The sequence below is a fragment of the Podarcis liolepis genome, assembly GCF_965112155.1.
Source record: "Podarcis liolepis genome assembly, chromosome: 3".
Taxonomy (NCBI): Eukaryota; Metazoa; Chordata; class Lepidosauria; order Squamata; family Lacertidae; genus Podarcis; species Podarcis liolepis.
The window spans coordinates 78921718-78945506 of NC_139557.1; the positions used below are offsets into that span (position 1 = coordinate 78921718).

At 39.3% G+C, this 23789-nt stretch overlaps 1 protein-coding gene across 19 annotated transcripts in view; it reads left to right on the plus strand.

Annotated features, from left to right (window-relative positions):
* The window catches only part of RYR2 (ryanodine receptor 2), a 243937-nt gene that overhangs the window by 203855 nt on the left and 16293 nt on the right, over nucleotides 1–23789 (plus strand). For all 19 annotated transcript variants that reach the window (XM_083496695.1, XM_083496708.1, XM_083496706.1 and 16 more), the window contains 12 exons: nucleotides 1–100; nucleotides 1602–1681; nucleotides 2719–2795; nucleotides 3171–3244; nucleotides 11490–11570; nucleotides 12234–12322; nucleotides 13390–13518; nucleotides 14060–14164; nucleotides 18257–18338; nucleotides 20446–21749; nucleotides 22421–22488; nucleotides 23006–23153. In XM_083496695.1, coding sequence (XP_083352821.1) covers nucleotides 1–100; nucleotides 1602–1681; nucleotides 2719–2795; nucleotides 3171–3244; nucleotides 11490–11570; nucleotides 12234–12322; nucleotides 13390–13518; nucleotides 14060–14164; nucleotides 18257–18338; nucleotides 20446–21749; nucleotides 22421–22488; nucleotides 23006–23153 — 2337 coding nt within the window. The remainder of the gene's footprint in view (nucleotides 101–1601; nucleotides 1682–2718; nucleotides 2796–3170; nucleotides 3245–11489; nucleotides 11571–12233; nucleotides 12323–13389; nucleotides 13519–14059; nucleotides 14165–18256; nucleotides 18339–20445; nucleotides 21750–22420; nucleotides 22489–23005; nucleotides 23154–23789) is intronic.

The following is a 23789-nucleotide window of genomic DNA, read 5'->3' on the forward strand; positions in this document are numbered from 1 at the left end:
GAAAAAGAAATGGAAAAGCAAAAGCTCCTGTACCAGCAAGCAAGACTGCATGATCGAGGAGCTGCTGAAATGGTCCTTCAGACAATTAGTGCCAGTAAAGGTAAAGGCTTTAAAATTGTATATGTATATGCTATATCTCTTGAAGATTTTAATTTAATGTTCTGTTCCGTCTTGCTCCTATCAGAGAGGTCAACATTTGTTTTCTGTTCCCAAATATTCCTGGCCAGAAATGTGTATGTGTACAAAGGTGTGGGAGGTCTTCTCTTGAGCCAGAAGGAGACATAGGTGTCAAAAATAGGGCCGACCTTCACTTACAGTAATAATATCAGCACTGGAGCTGAGAGAGAGGCAGCACATGAGGCTACGGCAGCCTGCAGCCCATGCTGGTCCTCATAAGCTGTTTCTGGTGCCACTGATGGAATGAGAAGAGGGAACCATGGTGATGACTTCAAGGTGTAGGCAGGAGCCCTGCAGGTGGGTGGGTGGGTGGCATTGTCTCTGTCTGTGGTCTCCAGGCAGCCTCCAGATCTTCTCAGCTTAGAGCTTAGTTAGAGGCATTGAGTGAGGATTTAAGTTCTTCACTTAAAGTGACAGCTACAAGCATCCAACTCTCTTCCTTGAGATGACTGGCTCATGACTCTCTTGGACTGGGTGTAGATTTGGGGAATACAAGTAGGAGGGAGACCCCTGTCGTTCTGCTTCTCTGAGGTGTTTGAAGGCAAAATTAAAAGTGACATGAATTGTCTGGTTGCAGCTAATTTGTTAACTTAAAAGCAGCCACAGGAGAATGCCCGAGCAGCCTTAGGCAGGGCAGACTTTGGTCTTTCAAATTTCAGTGGCGCCCTGTGTGAGGCCAACATTCAGTGCTCTCCTGCCTCTCACCTTCTGTTCTGCTCAGTTCACTACATCATAGTTGTAGTGTCCTGCAACACCACCTAGGCTTGGCGCCAGTCGCACTGCCTGAAATCCGCCTCTGCCACAGGACTATAACAGCTGAGCAGCCAAAATGTAATCCATTTTCTCCAAGGACAAAATAGTCTCAACACGGTCTCTCCAAAGCTGGCATCTGCATTTCATTAGTATTGGGGGTGGATTTCTTTCGCATGTGTTGGGGAAAGTACTAGGAAAGATTAAGAACATAAGAAAAGCCTGCTGGATCAAGCCAATGGCCTATCTAGTCCACCATCCTGTTCCCACAGTGGCCAACCACTATGGTGTCCAATTTTCCAAAACTCAATGCCAGTTTCAACAATCACCTCATGGGTACTGTATATAACTGAATTATATTAACTAAAGTAAATAAAAAATTATCAGCCCAGTAATTGAAAAAAAGTTTACATTTTCAGCTGGCCATGCATAAGAGGGGCAGCTATGACAGCATTGCTTTGGAATGTCCTTTAGATAGACAACTGCCCAGCCTTATCTCTGGTTTTTTAAAATATTTGTGTTGCATCAAACTTTTATGGTCTAATTGGTGTTTATTATTTCTCTTAATTTTAAATCATAATTTATATTATTCATGTTTTACTGTTTAAATTGTTTGTATGTTTATCAGCATACAAATTATTTAGAAGTTTTGTAAATAAATGTTTACTTTTCAGGTGAGATGGGTCCAATGGTTGCAGCCACCCTAAAACTTGGGATTGCCATCTTGAATGGAGGAAATTCTACTGTTCAGCAGGTAATTTAGCTGGTATCTCAATGTTAATTATTTCTTTCATTTCAGACACAAGTATTCTCATATCTATTTTGAATAGATGCACTTTTTGAAGACGGCTTAAGATTTGTGACTAATTAAAAATAAGGAAATATTTTGGAGCTCTCAGATTTTGTAAAGACTGCTTGCCCAAGCGGTAAAAAGTTCTGTTTCTGCCTACCAGCCCTGCAGAATCCAGGTGGGTGGTGACAAGAAAAAGAGCGTCGTAACATAAAAGGCCCTGAGTCAAGTAAGCGGGATAAGGACTGCAGCCTAAGCCCCCTCCCACTTGGCTCCAGTAAACTTGCCTCCACGCAACCCAACTGGCGAGAAGCCTGCAAGTTTTGAACTTTGAAAAGGCGCATATTGCATTAATTTTTTTCCTGACTTTAGGGGAAAGGAGGGAGGGATTCAACTCAGTAGTGGGGGAGCAGGAGGAGGAGAGAAAGAGATTGATGCTGATCTGCAGCTGCCTGCTTAGTGCCTGGCTGATTTACAGCTGGGGGCCCGTCTCCTAGCTGCCTCCATTCTTCATGCGATGCCACATCTTGCCACACTACTGTGGCCGTTTAACTGGCTAATTCTCACTTGCACACTCTTTGATTGATCTACCTTCATACTGCCTTGCCATTTCTCCTACTGCTCAGCTCCCAGTGCTTGTCTAAACACACAGCCTCACAGAAAACTGGACAGAGATTTTGGGGGTGATTTTTGTACCCCAGTGGGGGCCGCCTCTGCCTACCTGGAGATGCCAAGGGTTGCATTTTCACTCTCACTGAAATGCAGTCCTTCACTCCCCCCCCTAAAGTTTCTCTTTTAAATCATCCAGAAATTTTGTATCTTCTAAAAATGCTATTGGTTTTTATTTTTAAATTGCTGCTGCTCTGTTGTGTCTCTTCTGTGTTTTATATGGATCCGTGTACTTTAATGCTTTTACTATTTGCAAGCACTTCTGGAGATTATAGTGGTAGTAGTAGCAGTAGTACTACACACAACATTTTTTTCCTCTTTTTGGTTTGAAGAAAATGCTTGACTACCTCAAGGACAAAAAGGATGTAGGCTTCTTTCAGAGCCTTGCTGGTCTTATGCAGTCTTGTAGGTAAGAGAAAATGACTATATTATTTTACATTACTAAATATGCTATGTTATCGTTAGACATGAAGAAACCAAATTCAGTATCGAAATACCTATCAGCCTGGCAAAAAAGGTGCCTACCTGTGGATGTTGTTTGTCCTAAGCAAGTTTCACAGCATATTTTATTTGTTCCTCTGAAATAATTAAGCCCTTAAAATTCTCTTGAAGCCAAGGCACATTTACTTTTTAAAAAACCATTAAAGGCTATGCTTCTTTTGTGATAAATCAATGCTTTTGCCAGAAACACTTGATTCACATAAGTATATTTTACTTCACTACAACATAAGATAATGTAATCTGTGGTAAAACTGGAACTATGCATTGCTTTTTTTCATTTTAGTGTTCTTGACCTAAATGCTTTTGAACGCCAGAACAAAGCAGAGGGCCTTGGCATGGTAACAGAAGAAGGATCAGGTATTATCATCTTAATGAAAAATTATGTGTAACTTTCCCCCTTAAATCCACTGAAAAAAGTAAGTCATGTTGAAATGTATTCAGTGAAGGACCGCTGCATACTAAAGCCACATTCTTTAGTTATTTAAATATTATATCCTCAAATTATTTAGAGTGTAATTGAACTTTGACAGGAAACCACTTTCCTGACGGATTTTATTTCTTTATTTCTTTTTCATTTTTACCACAGGTAACAATTAGATGTATAAAGTCTAAAATTAATAACACCACAGAAAGGTGGCTTCTTCAGAAATATTTTGCTTGGAAATGTTTTGAAATCCTTTTCTTCAGTTTTTTTCATTAAAAAATACAAGTATCAGAACTTTTGCTTTTGAACCAGTTTGCCTCTTCTATCCCTATCATCAGCTCATTCTTAATTTTCCTTTGTTGTCTCTTTGTACTATTTTATTGTTATTGTTTCTGTCCAGGATCACTGAATTATTTTCTATATGTTTAGTTGTTCTACCAATCCTTTCTCTGTATTACCAGTGTATTTCTTCCATAACCTACTTCAGCTAATACTTCTCATATTTTTATTCATTAAAATAAAGGGGAAAACTTGAATGTTTATTTACCGTTGCATTTTGTAATTTCTTTACTCATATTTTTATGCTGCATGTATCAGTAGTTATTTTGCCTCCAGCTGTTATAACTTGTATATCCTTTATTATTCAAATGTTTTCATCAAGCTAAAAGCCATGCACGTTAACTTGACTGAAAACCATTAAAGCACATTAGGACTCCTTCTTTTAAATTCTGTTCTTTTCTCAAATGGGCTCCACTTTTTTATTGTGGTATGAAAATACACATTTATTTTTCACTCATTTGAGTAAAGTCAGCTCATATGAGTAAAGATAGTCAGATTGCATACAGATTTGCTTGATCCATTGTTATTCTTCAGAATGCTTTGGACACTGAAGGCATAATTTAATTTTTTTTATAATTATTCACAGTAAATCCTGGATTTCCATTTTAATAAGTTCATTTTTCTTTTAAAACTCTACATCTGTTACTTAAACTGTAAAGGCATGCATTTATACATAACTAACATGAATGAATCTAATGTCAGGATATATTTATGCCTCCTCATTTGAAGGATTTTTTTTTCTGATTTGATGCTTTTGATTCATTGAGAATTGCTAAAAGCAATGCTACGTATATTTTTAATCTGCTGAAACAAATTCTCATGTTTTCTTTTTTCGTTTTCTTTTTTTAAAAATAAATGTCCTGTCTTTCCCTTCCTCAGTCATCACTCATGAACGTGGTAATTATTGCACACAAATTGCCTTTCTTTTTCCTGTTGTTAGCTTTGTGTCAGCACTGTACAGCTCCTGAACATCATGTAGTTTGTTTTTGTTCTCGGAATTTAAAAGAGTGGGCTCTTTTTATTATTATTATTATGGTTGTATTCTCCAAACTTTACGTTTGTATGCCAACTTTCCCCACATCTTTGTTTTTCCTCCCTTTCTCAGGATTTGCACAGTAACTGGCACACTAGATGTAAGAGCAGCAAGCTTTTTTGGTTTTTCTTTTTCTTTTCCTGCTTCATTTGGTGGCGCTTATTTTCTTAGTGGGCCAAGTATTTGTGATGGTTGGATGTAAACAAAATGTGTGCATATGATATTAAAACCCACCATGTGCTGTAGTCTTCCTGTAGCATTTTTGTTGTGTATTTAATGTGGCTTTATGGCTGCATTGGTCTGTGCAATCATAGGAAATCAGTGGAGGATCCAGAGTTGGGTTTGGAGGTGGGATAGGAAGGGGTGATGATGTCTGATGAGGTCCCTCTCAGTGCAGACACACTGAAATCCATGAATTAAGTCATGACTCAAGTCCATCCATTTCAGGGAGTCTACTCTGAGTGTGACTTAGTCAGATACGGCCTGGGACGTTTAGTGACAGAAGATACATTTAGAGTGTAAAAGTAAACATCATTAATGCACGCTAACAAAAATCATTACTGTGCTGATAAGGCTTCGCTTACAATGTTGTAGATGCTAATGTTCTTCACTGAGTCATGAACTCTAGTGGACAGGGCAAAGCTCAAAACCAATTATTCAGTAGAGATATTAAATTCTAAGGGTGAGTTTGCTGAAATCAGTTTTGACAGGGAAAGAGGTACTATTCCCTCCATTACTCTTCCAATAGTTAACATCTTATAAATGCACCCCTATGTGTTGAAATCACAATTGAACCAACTCCAAATGCAGTATTTGGGCATGGTGATTAAGACCACTGAAAAACCATTATTTCCATGGAAAAGTTATCAAGTCCTATGCATATCTATGCAAAAGTAAGTCCCATTGAGTTCAAGTGTGTATAAGGCAAGTATGTATAAGACTGCAGCCTTAAATAGTTCCTTTAATCTCTTCCACTGAAACTTCACATACAAATTGCTTAATTTCCTTTAATCTCTTCCTTTGAAACTGAGAAATTCAGAATGCTCAATTTTAAACTGAAAGTGCCTTTTTAAAAAGTCATTTGTTAATCACCAGTTATAATTATATAAAATCTCCCTAAAATATGAATGATTCTAAGAGACAAAGACTTCAACAACTTGTTTATTCAAAAAGTAGCCACATACATGATGAAAACCCTCTTCTGATGGAATACTATAATTTTTAAATATTTTGCCCTGAACTATACAAAGTTCTTCATGAATGGACTTCCTCATTCAGTTGGGTAGAGGATATGGAACATGAATGCAGGACTGGAGCATATGGGAAGTACACACACACACACACACACACACACACACACACAGGGATCCATTTATGTTCGTGATGGGGGACTTTCCAACCCTACAGTGCACTATAGGTAGACATTATTGATCTCTAAGCATCAAAATGGGAACTTGAAATGAGAAATTATATAGACACAATTCCTCTAGCAGTCATCTGTATGAACACTGTTGAAAATTTATGGGCTCCAGTGGTATTGGTATAATTGTCAGACAGAACAACGTAGACTACACAACCAGGTACACAACAAGCTACAAAAAGCTGTTTCTTAAAATGGATACTCAAATTATGGAGATCTAATATACTATTTTTCAAAGAACACATTTTTCAAAGTTGAGGGATGTGTTAATTCTTTTCAGTAATTGTATATGTATATAATATATCCTCTTGGTTTATCAAAGTTTTTATATCTCACTTGTTTAAGTTATGAGCTTTTATTGCAGGTATTTGTTAATACAATTATTTCAGAGAGATCTTTTAACTGATGGTGTCTCTTTCCACTAACTCTCTCTTTCCACTAGAGAGAAAAAAGAAAATAGCATAGTAAATAAATATGCCAGTTGTTTCCTGTGTACTGCCCCTTCCTCTACAATATATTTCTCCTGATCCCCTCTCACTATGACCAACTTCATGCTTCATGTTCTTAATACTGGACCCCCCACTGGTAAAAACATTGGTGGTTCTCTACCAGATATGTATCTAATTTGTCTTTGTGATGTAATCAATGTTGCGTTTTCTTTATGTGTTACGTTTTAATTGCTGTGGTTATTATTGGGAAAAGGTTCAAAACCAAAGGCATACATTATTGTACATTAAATTACACTACATTTTCATTTTACTCCGTATAATCTGTACAATTTTCACATAAATCATGATAAACTTGAAAGTGCATTATTTCCTCTCCTTCGAACATTTTAGGATAGTTAACACATAATGTTAACTTGATGTCCAAGATACTTGGGTAATGTTTGAGATGTAAGGTTTTTACTTTCTTACTGTTTTTTGGTTTTCTCTTGGCATGAGATCTTAATTTTACGACCCAGACATTGTAGGGGAAGTTTTAGGTATTGTTACATGTATAGTAGAAATTTATTTTCTAGTCTGATCATAAGCATGTTACCCAGACGTCACAGCCACTGAGATTTACAGGCATTGTGTTGCAGCCTAAATATGCACAGGGGCAGAAGGAGCACTGCTTTATGCTATTGCATTGCCTCCCAGTTTTAGCCCCATCCCCTTTCTTCCAAGAACTGCTGGGTTCCAGAGCATCACGGATGGCTTCTTGAATGAATCACATTACAAAATGTTTTCGGTCAACACATGTTCTCCTCTTCCTGCATAGCAACAGTGGATTTAGTGCATGCTGTAGCAAGGAAAAGAACATGTACTGTTGTTTAAGAGAACCTGATCTATTTTTTTGGTTTATAATGCTTGTTATTAAATTGGTCAACAAAGTGACTTAGTAAGCCAGTATCAAAAGAATGCAGCTTTCTTCTAGAAAATACAAATGTGCAAGTTGGGCTGCCTAGGGGCTGTTTCATAGGTACGTTATTGTGAGATAAACCCACAGGAACTGTTTCATCTATAAACATATGACAAGGGCCAGATTTGGAATCTTGGAATGAAAAGAAATAAACTTGCCTTGCTGGATCGTTACTTTCTCATGTTGCTGGTGAAGCTGATCAATGTGGGATGTAGCACCAACTTGTAGTTGAAGGCAGGAAAGTAATCTTGAATAAAGTAGGCAGCTCCCAAGAGTCCAGTTCACTTTTCTGCCTTCATCAAAATGGTCATGTTCGTTCTGCGGCCCAAAACGTTCTCCCCAAGGCATTTGTCCCCAGGGGGGTTGCTTTTAACCTTTCTAAGTTCCTGTTCCATTTCTGTGACTTGGCTACCACTGTCCAGGCTTTGTTCCTTCCCTTTTACTGTCCACATCAGCCCACCCCCCATGTTCTTGTCTTCTCAAATTTTAATTCCCTCCTGACCCTGCTCTTTATCTTCCTCGTGTGTGCCTTAGAAACATATGCACACACATACGCAAAATATGTATCAGCTTGTGTTTTGAACCACACCCTTCATTCCTCCATGACTTTGCTCTTATCCTTCCTTCCCCATCTTGCCCTGTGATGCTTCTTTGTCAGAAGGAGCAGAGTGTGGGGGGACATCAATTTTCCCAGCCAAAAGAGCCATTTGTCTTCCTTAGGAGGACATGAGTCCTGGTCCAGTACACCCTCAAGTGTTGAACCACAGGTTTGGCTCTTACCCTTCATGCTCCTCCTAGACATGGCTGCCATCAAACCAGTCCCTTGAGGTGAGTGTCTCTTCAGCATCTACTCCATATTCTTTGTGGTGTTGAAGAGGGACTCAAATTCTTGGACAGTTGTACTTGATCTGAAACTCCCAAATCAATTCAGAATGGAAACTATCATTTGTACAGGTAGCCCTGCACCCTGATGACATTTTACTTCAAGAGATCTCAAAGAAGCCTACCTCCATCTCTTGCTCCATCCCAGTAATTAGAAATTGCTTTGTTTGCCTTCGGCCAGCACCACTTCAGTTTCAGGCCCTGAAGCCACAGCAGACACTGTAATTCTCCCAAAGGCATACTCTTCCATTGTCTCCTGATGCAGACAGATGCTGCCACCGGCAACAACAACAACAGCTGCCGCCGCGAACAACAACAACAACAACAACAACTTGGGCATCACCTTGTTCCTTCACTGTGCTCAATGAAATTTATTTGTATGCTTTGAATTAAGTGGCATTTGGTAGGAGAGTCCCGCAACAGGTCCTTTACCAATAACCTGCAGCCATATATCTTACCTGAATTTGGTAAGCTTTAGACATCCCATATTGATGAAATTCATCACCAACACAAGAAAGGACTGTTAGTTCCTACCTGAATTGTAGTTCTGTGTTGCTGATAGAAGCTCATCAAGGCCTCCCTAGTTTCTTGGCTGCTTCCAATTAGTTCAATTAGTTCCTCTATTCTTTTCCTTTATAATGGCAGTTTTACCACAAATTCACTTTTTCCTCCTCTTATAATGTGAAACATGTATGCTTATGTGTAACAGTTTAAAATCAGCCTTCCCTAACTTGGTGATCCCTGGATGCTTTAGGCTACAACCTCCATCTGCCACAGGCAGGAGGAGTGATGGAAGTTATAGTCCAAAAAAGGTAATTATTAGTGACAAGGAGAGAACAAGACTATGGAGAGATCATTAGTAGTCTGGCATTCAGCACTTTCAAGGGAGTACATACACCACTTTTTATTTCTTCCAGACATTACTTTTGTTTAAATACATCTCTATTTCAGATTGTCCATGGCAGTAACATGAAGTCATCTATATGTGTAACAATATCATTTAAATGCAGCATGGGCAATGGCAGTATTTTAGCTAAATAGTTCATGTACAATGAGACTTTTAAAATTTTGCATTGTCTGACTGTTTAACACAAGCTATACAAAATTGTTTTTAAAGGCTTCTGGCTGAGACTGCCAGTTTTCTTTTATATAAGCACAACATATTCCTCTATTGTAGTTTATCCTGCTGTGTCAAAACTTGGATAGAAATATGAGCAGTCCTTCAAAAAAGGCTTGTACCCATTCTCTCCATTCATTCATTAAGATCTGACTCCCTACAATTTTTGTTCCATGACTCAATGTCACCTTTTAAAATAAATTTCCTTTGAGATACCTGTTTTAAGAACTCATCAAATATTGCTCTTGAACAAGCCTGATGGAAACCCTGTTTGTGAATCATTTACATAGATTTCTGATAAACTGAAACTTCATATATTTATAGATTCAGGTAGGTAGCCGTGTTGGTCTGATGCAGTTGAAATAAATAATATATATATTTTTTAAATTATCCAGTAGCATTTTTTGTTCTGGGTATAAGAAGTGTACATGCACACTAAGGCTTATAGCCAGAACAAATTTAGTTGGTCTCTAAGGTGCTACTGGATAATTTTTTAATTTTTTTTAATTTCATATATTTATGGCAGGGGTGGGGAACCTCTAATCTGCAGGCTCATCTTGGCCTGCCATGGCGTCCAATTTGGTCTACAAGGCCATTTCCCCCCAAACATGCCTATTGTACATCAGTCCACTGGCAATGTCAGCTGATGGATGCGAGGGCAGGGTTTCATGCTGCCTTGGTGGTTGTTCCATCATGTTTTGATGGTTCTATTTTGATTCCAGAAAGTGGTGCTAGGAGACTTATGCTTATTCCCATAGCATTTGTGCTGTGGTATACTGCAGGATTCAATCCTGTGCTTTTCAACATCTGCATGGAACCACTGATTGATGTCATCAGAGTTTCACAGTCAATTGGCAACAAAATGCAAGTGATACTCAATTTTCTTTCTTTTACATCAGAATCAGGTGAGATGTTGGAAGTGCTGAATCACTGTCTGGATGAAGGAGATGGACTGGGTGAAAGCTAACAAACTGAAACTCACTTCCAACAAGCCAGAGATTCTATTGGTGTGTGGTTCAGTCTGTTCTGGAAGGGTCTGCACTCCAGTTTAAATGATCAGGTTGGCAGTCTGAGGAGCACTCATTGATCCAGCTTTGTTGCTAGTGGTCCAAGTGGCCTCAGTAGCATGAACTGCTAAAGCTGGTGTGCCATTTGTACTCTCTCCTGGATAGAATGAATGACTATAGTTACCCAAGCTTTGTAAACTCTGGGTTAGACTACAGAAGTGCATTGTGTGTGGGGCTGCCTTTGAAAACCGTCCAGAGACCAGGCAGTCCAAAACACAGCTGTCAGTGTTTCTGGGCACGATTTGAAGTATTGATACACAAAAGCCTTCTGGATGGTTTCACCATCTAAAGTGAGGTGGACGGCTTTAGGAAAGGACTTGCATGCAGAACTCTGGCATGTTCTTTGGGTGCTAAGCAAATACCTTTTTATTTTTATTTTACTTCCCCAAGCTTTTAAACTCTGGTTAATTTTGATGCATCCTGTGATTGTTCTATGTACTGCCTTTCTGTGTTTATTTATTATTATTTTTTACTGTAAATTGCTCTGGAAATCTTAAATTGAAGGCAGCATAGAAATGTTTCAAATTGAATGAATAGAGGAATAATTCTGCAGGAGCCTCATTGGGTCAGTAATTGGTAGCCCTATTCCAGAAGCTCATTTTAGTCACGCTTAAAAAACCAAGATTATATTTCAACTATTATACAAAGTTCAGAAATTTCTAAAATGTTGCCAAGCCCATGCTACCATTTTTTTTGAGAGAAATGTATTTCTAAATTATACATATTTTTCTTATGATAAATAAATACACCTTTCCTGCAAGTGAGTATGACATATATTTGATTTTGAAAACATGCTTTAAGTCTAGATTCACTTATAATCTATGCAGTTTTTTTATATCAATCAGATGAATATGTGAAGCTTCAGAGTTACTTTGCAACTTTTCATAATATTTACTGGCAACTGGCTTTTCCACAGGAGAAAAGGTGATGCAAGATGATGAATTTACTTGTGACCTCTTCCGGTTCCTCCAGTTGCTTTGCGAGGGGCACAACTCAGGTTTGTTTAAATAATGCTATTAACCTCATCCAGTGTTGGAGTAACCAGCTATAAGTACTCACTGTAAAAGGCTTAACACCTTAATGAATTTTTCCAAATAGTGCTCCAAATAAGTAAACACAGCATGAAGGAAGAATAGTTATGTAAATTGATAGTGCCAATTTTCTTAAACAGTTGAGCTGTGAAAACAAATTAAATGGCATCTCCAGAAACATGTTATACGGGAAAAATAAGTGGAGCAACACTGCTTATTTTGTTGATTCTTTCATTCCCCTAATTGTAAATGTCCATAACACAGGTCTTTTTTTACCAGGTAGACAATCTCCCTAATAGCTATGTAGTACTACTTAGTGCACAGTACTACTACTGTAATCAAGAGATGTTCTTCTCCAACGTAAGTGGACAGAAAGTAGAAAACTAAATTTGATCCTCCCTGTAATTCAATTCAGTTCTCCTACAATATAAAAAAGGCTACTATCTCAAGAATAACTATAGTGCATAATCTAGAAAATTAAGCATAATTAAAATGTTTGGAAAAGGAAAATACAGATTATCAGCAGGAAATATGCTTTAGAAAACATGCATTTTATACTCTGATAGGAGATTTTAAAGGGATTTAAGACAGGGGCTAAAGTTAATTCAATCTTGTTCTATCTTTCCAAGATTTTCAGAATTACTTGAGGACTCAGACTGGTAACAATACAACTGTCAATATTATAATATCTACTGTGGATTATTTACTGAGAGTTCAGGTAAAATATAATGCATGTGAACTCTAGTTTGTTGAAAAGAATTGCATCAAAATGCAAAATTGTGTAACATCAAGTGTTTATATTGCTACTTTTTTTAGTTATTTAAAAGTATTTATAAACCTTTTAATGTATTTAAAAAACAACAACAAACCAGAACCGTATAAGAGAACTTGGAGGAAAGAAATAAAAGCCTCTCCAATCTCTCTGCTTCCAAGAGAGTATGAAAAAATAAATTCCAATGGGTGGGTGGCTGGGGGTCAATATTCCTGTGCTACACTGCTTACCAGCCAACAAGCACAAAATAATTTTGTACTAGCTTTTCGTGATCCATAAGTGTGGGCCCTGTACTATTGTTTTTATATGGTTTTTTAAAGCTCTGCTTTATTATATTGCTTTAGTGTTTTTATGTTTTGTACTGTTTCACAACTCTATATTTTTTTTTGAAAAAATATTGAGTACTGTAGTTTATAGATGCTTTTAAATAAAAATAGAAGAGAGGGAAAGACATGTACCTACAGAGTTAAATAATACCTTGGTTTTTGTTTGTTTTTAAAATTGTTATAAACAGTCAAATGTCTAAGAACATGATCTTGCTTAATTGCCTTATGCACACTGGTGGCATCCTTCTATAATTTCTACACCCTCAAAATAGCATGATGACAATTCTGGTGCATCAAAATTGAGATCCCCCAACTCTCTGCCAATGCCAGCTAGTTGCCCTGCCCCCATCCATGATCTCTTGCATCTTCCCAAACATGTGAGGCTGCAAAAAGCAGCAAAGGAATCAAGCCCCAGAAAAAAGCTAATGCAAACTCTGATTTTAGTTGCAGTGGAGTTTCCATTGTCTAGAAGAATTCTGGGAACTGGAACCTAAAGTGACATTAGTCAGTGTCATAGTTCTGGAGACTTTCTGAACACTTTGCTTTTTTTAAATATGTCAAATGCAATTTTAGTGATGTTATCACTAATAATGATTATTTATTCAGTTAGTTGTCTAATACAAAAATAGTCTCTAGTTTCTGAGTTGTGAATTCATGCACTTTGTATATTTCTTCATCCACTTTCAGGAATCGATTAGTGATTTCTATTGGTATTACTCTGGAAAGGATGTTATTGATGAACAAGGACAACGTAATTTCTCTAAAGCAATTCAAGTTGCAAAGCAGGTTTTCAATACACTTACAGAATATATTCAGGTAATGTTTGAAACAACCCACAAACACGGTATAAAGTGTCTGCATGTATGGTGGGTGGTAAGAAAGAACATTTGGAGCAATAACTTTCAGCTGCACAATATAACTTCCACTCCCTCTCCTCTCCCACTAGATATATTTGGGGTGGGTGTGTCTCTCAACCCTCTAGAACAAATTTTGGAGGGTGCAGAGAAAGAAGAGGAGAGGTTCTGTGGTGGAAGCAGAAATCCTCTAGTGGAAGCATTTCATTGGCTATTGCCCATGTTATGTATTGAAGTTCTCACCCTGGCCAGTAACTCTGTTCATATTCTTGTCCAAGTGATGCTTCCCTACACTTAATCCAGTCTCCATCCATTGAAATGGGTGGCCATTTTTCACAGGGACCCCATGGGCTAAGCATGTGAGTTTGTTCTCAAAGATGTTTCATTTGTGTAACATTTTCATTAGCCATTCCCACTGCCGTGATAGTAATCAGCCAGAGGCAGCTTATGTTATATTTCCCTTTTAACTTCAGTTTTGTTGTTTGTTAAAACCTCTTTTTCAGGGACCATGTACGGGTAACCAGCAGAGTCTGGCGCATAGCAGACTGTGGGATGCTGTTGTTGGTTTTCTTCATGTATTTGCCCATATGCAGATGAAGCTTTCTCAGGTACAATATCTCTATCTATAAATTTAAAGAACTATTTTACTTTAACTTTATTAAAGAAGATAGTCACAGCTTGTAGTATCAAGGAGTGTTGTTGTTGTTTAGTCGTTTAGTCGTGTCCGACTCTTCGTGACCCCATGGACCAGAGCACGCCAGGCACTTCTGTCCTCCACTGCCTCCCGCAGTTTGATCAAACTCATGCTAGTAGCTTCAAGAACACCATCCAACCATCTCATTCTCTGTCGTCCCCTTCTCCTTGTGCCCTCCATCTTTCCCAACATCAGGGTCTTTTCCAGGGAGTCTTCTCTTCTCATGAGGTGGCCAAAGTATTGGAGCCTCAGCTTCACGATCTGTCCTTCCAGTGAGCGCTCAGGGCTGATTTCCTTCAGAATGGAGAGGTTTGATCTTCTTGCAGTCCATGGGACTCTCAAGAGTCTCCTCCAGCACCATAATTCAAAAGCATCAATTCTTCGGCGATCAGCCTTCTTTATGGTCCAGCTCTCACTTCCATACATCACTACTGGGAAAACCATGGCTTTTACTATACGGACCTTTGTTGGCGAGGTGATGTCTCTGCTTTTTAAGATGTTGTCTAGGTTTGCCATCGCCTTTCTCCCAAGGAGCAGGCGTTTTTTAATTTCGTGACTGCTGTCACCATCTGCACTGATCATGGAGCCCAAGAAAGTAAAATCTCTCACTGCCTCCATTTCTTCCCCATCTATTTGCCAGGAGGTGATGGGCCCAGTGGCCATGATCTTCGTTTTTTTGATGTTGAGCTTCAGACCATATTTTGCGCTCTCCTCTTTCACCCTCATTAAAAGGTTCTTTAATTCCTCTTCACTTTCTGCCATCAAGGTTGTGTCATCTGCATATCTGAGGTTGTTGATATTTCTTCCGGCAATCTTAATTCCGGCTTGGGATTCATCCAGCCCAGCCTTTCGCATGATGAATTCTGCATATAAGTTAAATAAGCAGGGAGACAATATACAGCCTTGTCGTACTCCTTTCCCAATTTGGAACCAATCAGTTGTTCCATATCCAGTTCTAACTGTAGCTTCTTGTCCCACATAGAGATTTCGCAGGAGACAGATGAGGTGATCAGGCACTCCCATTTCTTTAAGAACTTGCCATAGTTTGCTGTGGTCAACACAGTCAAAGGCTTTTGCATAGTCAATGAAGCAGAAGTAGATGTCTTTCTGGAACTCTCTAGCTTTCTCCATAATCCAGCGCATGTTTGCAATTTGGTCTCTGGTTCCTCTGCCTCTTCTAAATCCAGCTTGCACTTCTGGGAGTTCTTGGTCCACATACTGCTTGAGCCTTCCTTGTAGAATTTTAAGCATAACCTTGCTAGCATGTGAAATGAGTGAAATTGTGCGGTAGTTGGAGCATTCTTTGGCACTGCCTTTCTTTGGGATTGGGATGTAGACTGATCTTCTCCAATCCTCTGGCCACTGCTGAGTTTTCCAAACTTGCTGGCATATTGAGTGTAGCACCTTAACAGCATCATCTTTTAAAATTTTAAACAGTTCAGCTGGAATACCATCACTTCCATTGGCCTTGTTATTTGCAGTGCTTTCTAAGGCCCATTTGACTTCACTCTCCAGGATGTCTGGCTCAAGGTCAGCAACCACACTACCTGGGGTGTACGAGACATCCATATCTTTCTGGTATAATTCCTCTGTGTATTCTTGCCATCTCTTCTTGATGTCTTCTGCTTCAGTTAGATCTTTACCACTTTTGTCCTTTATTATGGTAATCTTTGTACGAAATGTTCCTTTCATATTTCCGATTTTCTTGAACAGATCTCTGGTTCTTCCCATTCTGTTGCTTTCCTCTATTTCTTTGCATTGCTCGTTTAAGAAGGCCTTCTTGTCTCTCCTTGCTATTCTTTGGAAATCTGCATTCAATTTCCTGTATCTTTCACTGTCTCCCTCACATTTTGCTTGCCTTCTCTCCCCCGCTATTTGTAAGGCCTCGTTGGACAGCCACTTTGCTTTCTTGCATTTCTTTTTCATTGGGATGGTTTTAGTTGCTGCCTCCTGTATAATGTTGCGAGCCTCCACCCATAGTTCTTCAGGCACTCTGTCCAGCAAATCTAAATCCTTAAACCTGTTCCTCACTTCCACTGTGTATTCATAAGGGATTTGGTTTAGATTGTATCTTACCTGTCCAGTGGTTTTTCCTACTTTCTTCCGTTTAAGCTTGAATTTTGCTATAAAGAGCTGATGATCTGAGCCACAGTCAGCTCCAGGTCTTGTTTTTGCTGACTGTATAGAGCTTCTCCATCTTTGGCTGCAGAGAATATAATCAATCTGATTTCGATGTTGCCCATCTGGGGATGTCCATGTGTAGAGTCGTCTCTTGTGTTGTTGGAAAAGCGTGTTTGTGATGACCAGCTTGTTCTCTTGACAGAACTCTATTAGCCTTTGCCCTGCTTCATTTTGATCTCCAAGGCCAAACTTGCCAGTTGTTCCTTTTATCTCTTGATTCCCTACTTTAGCATTCCAATCCCCTATAATGAGCAGAACATCCTTCTTTGGTGTCACTTCTATAAGGTGTTGTAAGTCTTCATAGAATTGGTCAATTTCAGTTTCTTCAGCACCAGTAGTTGGTGCATAAACTTGGATTACTGTGATGTTAAAAGGTCTGCCTTGGATTCGTATCGAGATCATTCTATCATTTTTGAGACTGCATCCCAGTACAGCTTTCGCCACTCTTTTGTTGACTATGAGGGCCACTCCATTAATCTTACGGGTTTCTTGCCCACAGTAGTAGATATGATAGTCATCCGAACTGAATTCGCCCATTCCCGTCCATTTTAGCTCACTGATGCCCAGGATGTCAATATTTATTCTTGCCATCTCATTTTTGACCACATCCAACTTACCCAACTTACCCAGGTTCATGGTTCTTACATTCCAGGTTCCTATGCAATATTTTTCTTTACAGCATTGTAAATGGTCAAAACTCTCCACTATGACCTGTTCATCTTGGGTGCCCTGCTCGGCGTAGTTCATAGCTTCTCTGAGTTCTTCAAGCCCCTTCGCCACGGCAAGGCAGTGATCCATGAAGGGGGTATCAAGCAGTACCCGAAGCTATATACTTGGTCTCTCAGGGAGAGTGCTAGCCTGTCAAAAGCAGGCTGACATCCCAATTCCTGAAAGTAACCATCATTGGCCAATAGGACCCTTGTCTTACCAATATTTATCATCAGTTGATTGGTCTTCATTCACCTTCATAAACACGCATCCATGTAGAGTAGCTGGGGTGGGTATCATCCCCTTTCTGCTCATCCAAAGATTAATCTGATGAGCAGGGAGTGGGAAATTTCATCTTCATCAGAATGCCCATCCCAGCTGTGTATGTCCTCAACTTTTGTTGTCACCAAAATCAGTGTGATCTTGGCAGCAAGAAAAATTCCTTGGGCAGTCACCTCAGGCCTCTCTTAAGTGGGAGTTAACCACCTCTGGTGTAAGCATTTTTCACTCACACAAGTGTGCCCTGCTGCAGACATGAAACTGCACTTAACCAGAAATTTGGAGGGGGTCTCACATGCCATCTTATCCCCACCCTCCTTTTTTACACTTTGAATTCCTTTTATTTCCCCTTCAGCTTTAAACATAGTTCCATGTTACATCTGCACCAACAGAACGATATTTAACCAGATTCATTCATATCGGGGTTTGGCTAACCTACTTTCAAATCCTGAGTGATATTGAAATGGTTGATTTTCATTCTGAAAAACATTAATTATTTCAAGCCACATTTCAAAGCTATTGTTTATTCATAGATAGTTTGCAATTGGTTCAAATCAACCAATTATTGTTGGGAAAACTGAGTTTCTTTTTTAAAGATCTGATCCAAAGAGTCACACGCTGTGTTCCACCTTCCAGCCCCTCCTTTTCCATTCCACCTTCTCCATCACCCAAAAGCTACTCTCGAATGTTCAAAGTGACGCAGGGACCTGTAGCTGTCACAGTATTATTAGAAATCAGTGAGCCCCCAATTCTAAGCCAGAGACATAGTTTTCTCAATATGATCATAGTTGCTGGGCTAAAAGAACACTGCCATGAATCTTGTATTTTATGTTGACAGGATTCTAGCCAAATTGAATTACTGAAAGAATTAATGGATCTTCAGAAGGATATGGTGGTCATGTTGTTATCTATGTTAGAAGGTAATTTCAAGTTCATTTTAAAACTTTTTTTCTTAAAAAAACTCACACAAGCAAACCCCAAACCAAACCTTTATTGACTTTTTTCAAATTGCAAAGAGGTAAAAAAAAATTGGTGCCAATGGGGGATTTCGTCCTAATACAAATAGCTTCATATGATCTATTTCTGTCACAGCTACATCAAGGGAGGAGACTGTTTAAACTCCCCCTTCCTGTCTGCTATGATCCCTGTAATTATCAGCTGCCGTGACCATCTCATAGCTGCTCTTTGCATTTTTAAAAATGTTCTGGTGAACTACAAAGACTCATTTAACATCACCTCTAGTTTGGCTCAGAGAGCATGGAACCTGCTAATGTACTATAGTCTCCAATAAAAGCACAATGTAAAATGTTCAGCTTTACTGTTATTGTGTAAAGGTTGTAGAGAAAACAGTATTTACTAACATAACTTGCTTTTTTTGTTTCTATGAGTTTCAGTTTTGTAAGCAGTCTTCATAAAAGCCTCAAAACAGAATTTATACAACTTTAAATGGATCACTTTTTATCCAAATACACAAATTATTCAAAGCTTGACTTCTGTTTCTTTTTGTTCATAAGCCCTTTTCTATTTTTTCTCTGCATCTTGTTGCCTTCTACTAGCTGAAATTATTTCAGAATGTTTTTGTTTTATAGCCAGCCAATGTGTACGTTATTGGATTAGTGATTTCCCAGGAACACAAGTTGCAATGCATATGAAAAATTAATTGCTTTTACCCACAAGTTTTATTTGGTTCCATTCTATAAGGCGGCAGTGGGGAACCTTTTTGACCCAACAGACCAGATCCATATCAGTTTCCAGTCTTACAAGCCAATTTTGACAGGGGGATGTGACCACCCACTTGTCAATCACCTTGGCATCATTATGCCAGATGACGGAGAGGTGGGTTGTTGTGGCCACCTGTCAAAATCTCTTCCACAGCAAAATGCCCCAACAACCAGTTGTGGTTACCAGATACTTGGCAGCCACAGCTCTGGAGCAAAGTGAGGATTCCCAGGTAAGATCCTCCCTCCATTGTGTGGGCAGGTAATCCCTCCCCTACCTGGCCTGGTCTCCTTGGCAACGCTTCCCCCAGGTGGGATTGGACAATTGACTGAGGTAGGCGGAGACCTCCAGGTATCCCACCTGAGGGAAGGCAAACCAAGCCTATGCTGTTGGAGCCGCTCCAGATCTAGGGGCAAAGGGCGCCCCCCGTTTTAAGCGTGGAGCGGTCATTGTGGTTACCAGATACTTGGCAGCCACAGTGCAAGAGGCTTTGCCAGTCCTATGCTTGCCAGTGCTGAGCATATGGCTGGCATTGCTACTTTCTGCAGGCAGTGGTTGTGTGATTGAGTTCCCCGCAGGAAATTTGGTCACACAACCCATGCAGCAGCCTTGAGCTCATACCCCAGGGCTGATGGGTGGCAGTGTCAATCCTGCTTTCTACAAGGATCAGCTGCAGAATCTAATTTCCTACAGGAAACTCAGTTGGGCAGCCTATTCAGCTAGTCTCTACCTGCCACACACCTGATGTCACATATGGCAGCAGATGGGCGTGGGTAGGGGAAAACAGCCTTGTAAGCCAAATTGGGACCCATGCTGGGCCAAATTGGGCCTGTGGGTTAGAGGTTCCTCACTCCTGCTTTAAAGTAAGGCAACAGCCATATTCACTATTGACCCACATGTAATCCTATGTGCAAATGAACCTGGAGATATTTCAGTAAACAGGAAATCTGGGTAAATGCTAAAGAAGCAAAGGCCTAAATCAACACAGAGTTAAGCATCCTTAATTCAATTGATTTCAGTGGGCTTAAGCAAGCTTAACCCTTTGTTGTATTCAGGCCATGAGGTTTCAGCAATCTTTTAAGGCTTGTATAACAAAAAGTCTGGAATCTTACAAGCCTGATTATTTTTCTCCTAACATAAATGTTGCTCACCCCCTGTATTACTATCAGTAGTTCAAAATGCTCACCTCTGAAATCCTGTCTAGTAATTTTATTGATGTCTGGAACAGTTTACAAGGCATTATATATCTCTAGTTGTTAACTGAGTAAATATTTTAACAAGAATTTCAATGCACTTTTCCACATTCAGGTAATGTTGTGAATGGCACAATCGGCAAGCAGATGGTTGACATGCTAGTGGAATCCTCCAACAATGTAGAAATGATTTTAAAGTTTTTTGATATGTTCCTAAAACTGAAGGATTTAACTTTCTCTGATGCATTCAAAGAATATGATCCTGACGGAAAGGGTATCATTTCAAAAAGAGATTTCCACAAAGCCATGGAGAGCCACAAACACTACACTCAATCTGAAACCGAGTTTTTGCTCTCATGTGCTGAAACAGATGAGAATGAGACTTTGGACTATGAGGAATTTGTGAAACGGTTTCATGAGCCAGCCAAAGACATTGGCTTCAATGTTGCTGTCCTCCTGACGAACTTGTCAGAGCACATGCCTCATGACACTCGGTTGCAGACTTTTCTTGAACTGGCAGATAGTGTTTTGAACTATTTCCAGCCCTTCTTAGGGCGTATAGAGATAATGGGTAGCGCAAAGCGCATTGAACGAGTTTACTTTGAGATAAGTGAATCAAGTCGGACACAATGGGAAAAACCTCAAGTTAAAGAATCAAAGAGACAGTTTATATTTGATGTAGTAAATGAAGGAGGGGAAAAGGAAAAAATGGAGCTTTTTGTTAATTTTTGTGAGGATACCATATTTGAAATGCAATTGGCAGCTCAGATCTCTGAGTCAGATTTGAATGAGAGGTCGGCAAATAAAGAAGAAAATGAGAATGAGAAACCTGAGGAACAGGATCCCAGAATGGGCTTCTTCTCTCTAGTAACTGTTAAATCAGCTTTAGTAGCTCTCAGGTATAACATAATGACACTCATGAAAGTGCTAAGCATGAAAAGTATCAAGAAGCAGATGAAGAAGATGAAAAAGATGACCATGAAAGACATGGCAATGGCTTTTTTCTCCTCATATTGGAGCATTTTAATGGGCTTAATGCATTTCATATCAAGCGTCTTCCGAGGCTTCTTTCAAATCATGTACAGTTTGCTGCTTGGAGGAAGCCTAGTTGAAGGGGCTAAGAAAATCAAGGTGGCTGAACTCTTAGCCAACATGCCTGACCCTACTCAAGATGAGGTGCGTGGTGAAGGGGAAGAAGCGGAAAGAAAGCCAACAGAAGCTCCCCTGCCTGCAGAAGATCTGACCGATCTCAAAGCTTTGTCAGAAGACAGTGACCTCCTCTCGGACATATTTGGCTTGGATTTAAAAAGAGAGGGAGGACAATATAAACTAATCCCACATAATCCAAATGCAGGCCTAAGTGATTTGCTGAGCAGTCCTTCTTTACTCCCCTTACCTGATGTGCAAGAAAAAATACAGGTACACACTATAATTTGTTTGTCTATACTGTTTAAATCTGGTTTTTAGACTTTTAAAAATTGTTTTTAGGAAATAAAATCAGCACATCATGCATTTAGATCCCATTTTTCAATGGATTAACAACTACAGAGTATTCTCTCTAGAGAGTCATGCCTGGCACCATCACTATTTATTTTTTGAACTTTAATTTTATGTCATATCTTAGTTGGGTGGGTTGTGCTGAATCTGTGAACTACCCTGAGACCTCTGGGTATAGGGCAATATATAAATTCAACAAATAAATAATAAAATAAATAAATAAATGATAAATACTCTTCTGCACATATCAGTGAACATTATAGGTCACTTATACTGTTGTTTCTAATGTTGGTTTGTGTAAGTTGCTTTCACCTTTTGTGAAAAATACAACTAACAACAACAATATTGAGCAAGCAAAGCTTTCATCTTTCTAAAGTGACATTGCAGGAGTTCCTCTTATACTCTGATTATAATTGGTTTGAGTTTTAAATAGAAAACAATATTTTCAAGTAAATAGGAGTGTCCTCATGTTCTACTCAATATGAACATTAGTATATTTTAAATGACATAGTCAAGGCTATGGTCCTGGGTTTTTTAAAACATGACTTGAAAGTAGTGCATTGCCATAATTGTTTCCTCCTTATTTGTTGAAGGACCAGAAGGTGAACGAAGATGAAAAGGATGAGAAAGAAGAAACTAAATTTGTACCTGAAAAAGCAGAGTATGTGTCAATATTTCGAGCATTTATGAATCCACTTATGAATATTGTAGTCTTAAATGCACTTGGAAGCAAAACCCATTGAAATAAATGACAACTCAGTTGTATTTATGTCCTTATCTTCTAACAGCTCAGTTATATAGAGGAGTATTGTGATCACTTTAGCAGTCATTGTTAAAAGGGTTTTACATCCTGTGTGCTTCAATGTGAATTAATTATATTGTAATTGCTTTGTAAAGACCTTTCCCTTTTTAACCCACATTTATTTTCTTCCCACTGTGTTAAATCCATTATAAGTGTCTTGTATCTTAAGGGCTTTTATAAGCCCTTATCCATTAAACATTCCCTAAATGCCCTTTCCAGCTGTGATCATGTCACATACAGTAAGTACTTGAAAGAGGACCCAGTCTTCTTTAAAGTGCCCATGAAACATGTGCTTGACACAGCTTGTTTCTTTTTCCAATGAGAGATTATATTTTAATTAATAGAGTGTGACTCACAATAAGATTTATGCTTTTAGAGGAGAAGATGGAGAAAAGGAAGAGAAAGCAAAAGAAGAGAAAGCAAAGCAGAAACAAAGGCAGCGCCACAAACATAGGCATGGTGAACCAGAATCACAGGAATCAGCCTTCTGGAAGAAAATTATTGCATACCAGCAGAAACTTCTTGTAAGTGGAATAAGTCATCTCTGAAGAGCAGGGAAAGCAAATTTCCTCTCAATTGCAGCACTGGAAGGAGAGGAGCCTCTCTTACAAAGCCACCCCTGTGATGTGGAGGAGCCTGCCCCCACCTCTGCTGATAGGCATAGATCAGCAGAGTGTTGGGATTTTATGACGCTCTGGGGCTCGCCAGAGGCCTCCTCCTTCTCCGAGCGTCTCCCAGTAGGCACAGCTCTGGAATGGCATGTCCCTTCATCTCCAGAGTGCCTCTCAGCGACACTTTTCTTATGAAAAGTACACACTGTTCTTCTGGAAGAACACAGCAAGAAGAAAAAAACATTCGTAGATCTAAACTACGTTTATTTACAGTTTATGTACAGACAAGGTTAAACCACAGAGCCTAGGGCTTGTCGATCAGAAGGTCGGCGGTTCGAATCCCCATGACATGGTGAGCTCCCGTTGCTCGGTCCCTGCTCCTGCCAACCTAGCAGTTCAAAAGCATGTCAAAGTGCAAGTAGATAAATAGGTACCACTCTGGCAGGAAGGTAAACAGCATTTTCGTGCGCTGCTCTGGTTCGCCAGAAGCAGCTTAGTCATGCCAGCCACATGACTCGGAAGGTGTACGCCGGCTCCCTTGGCCAATAA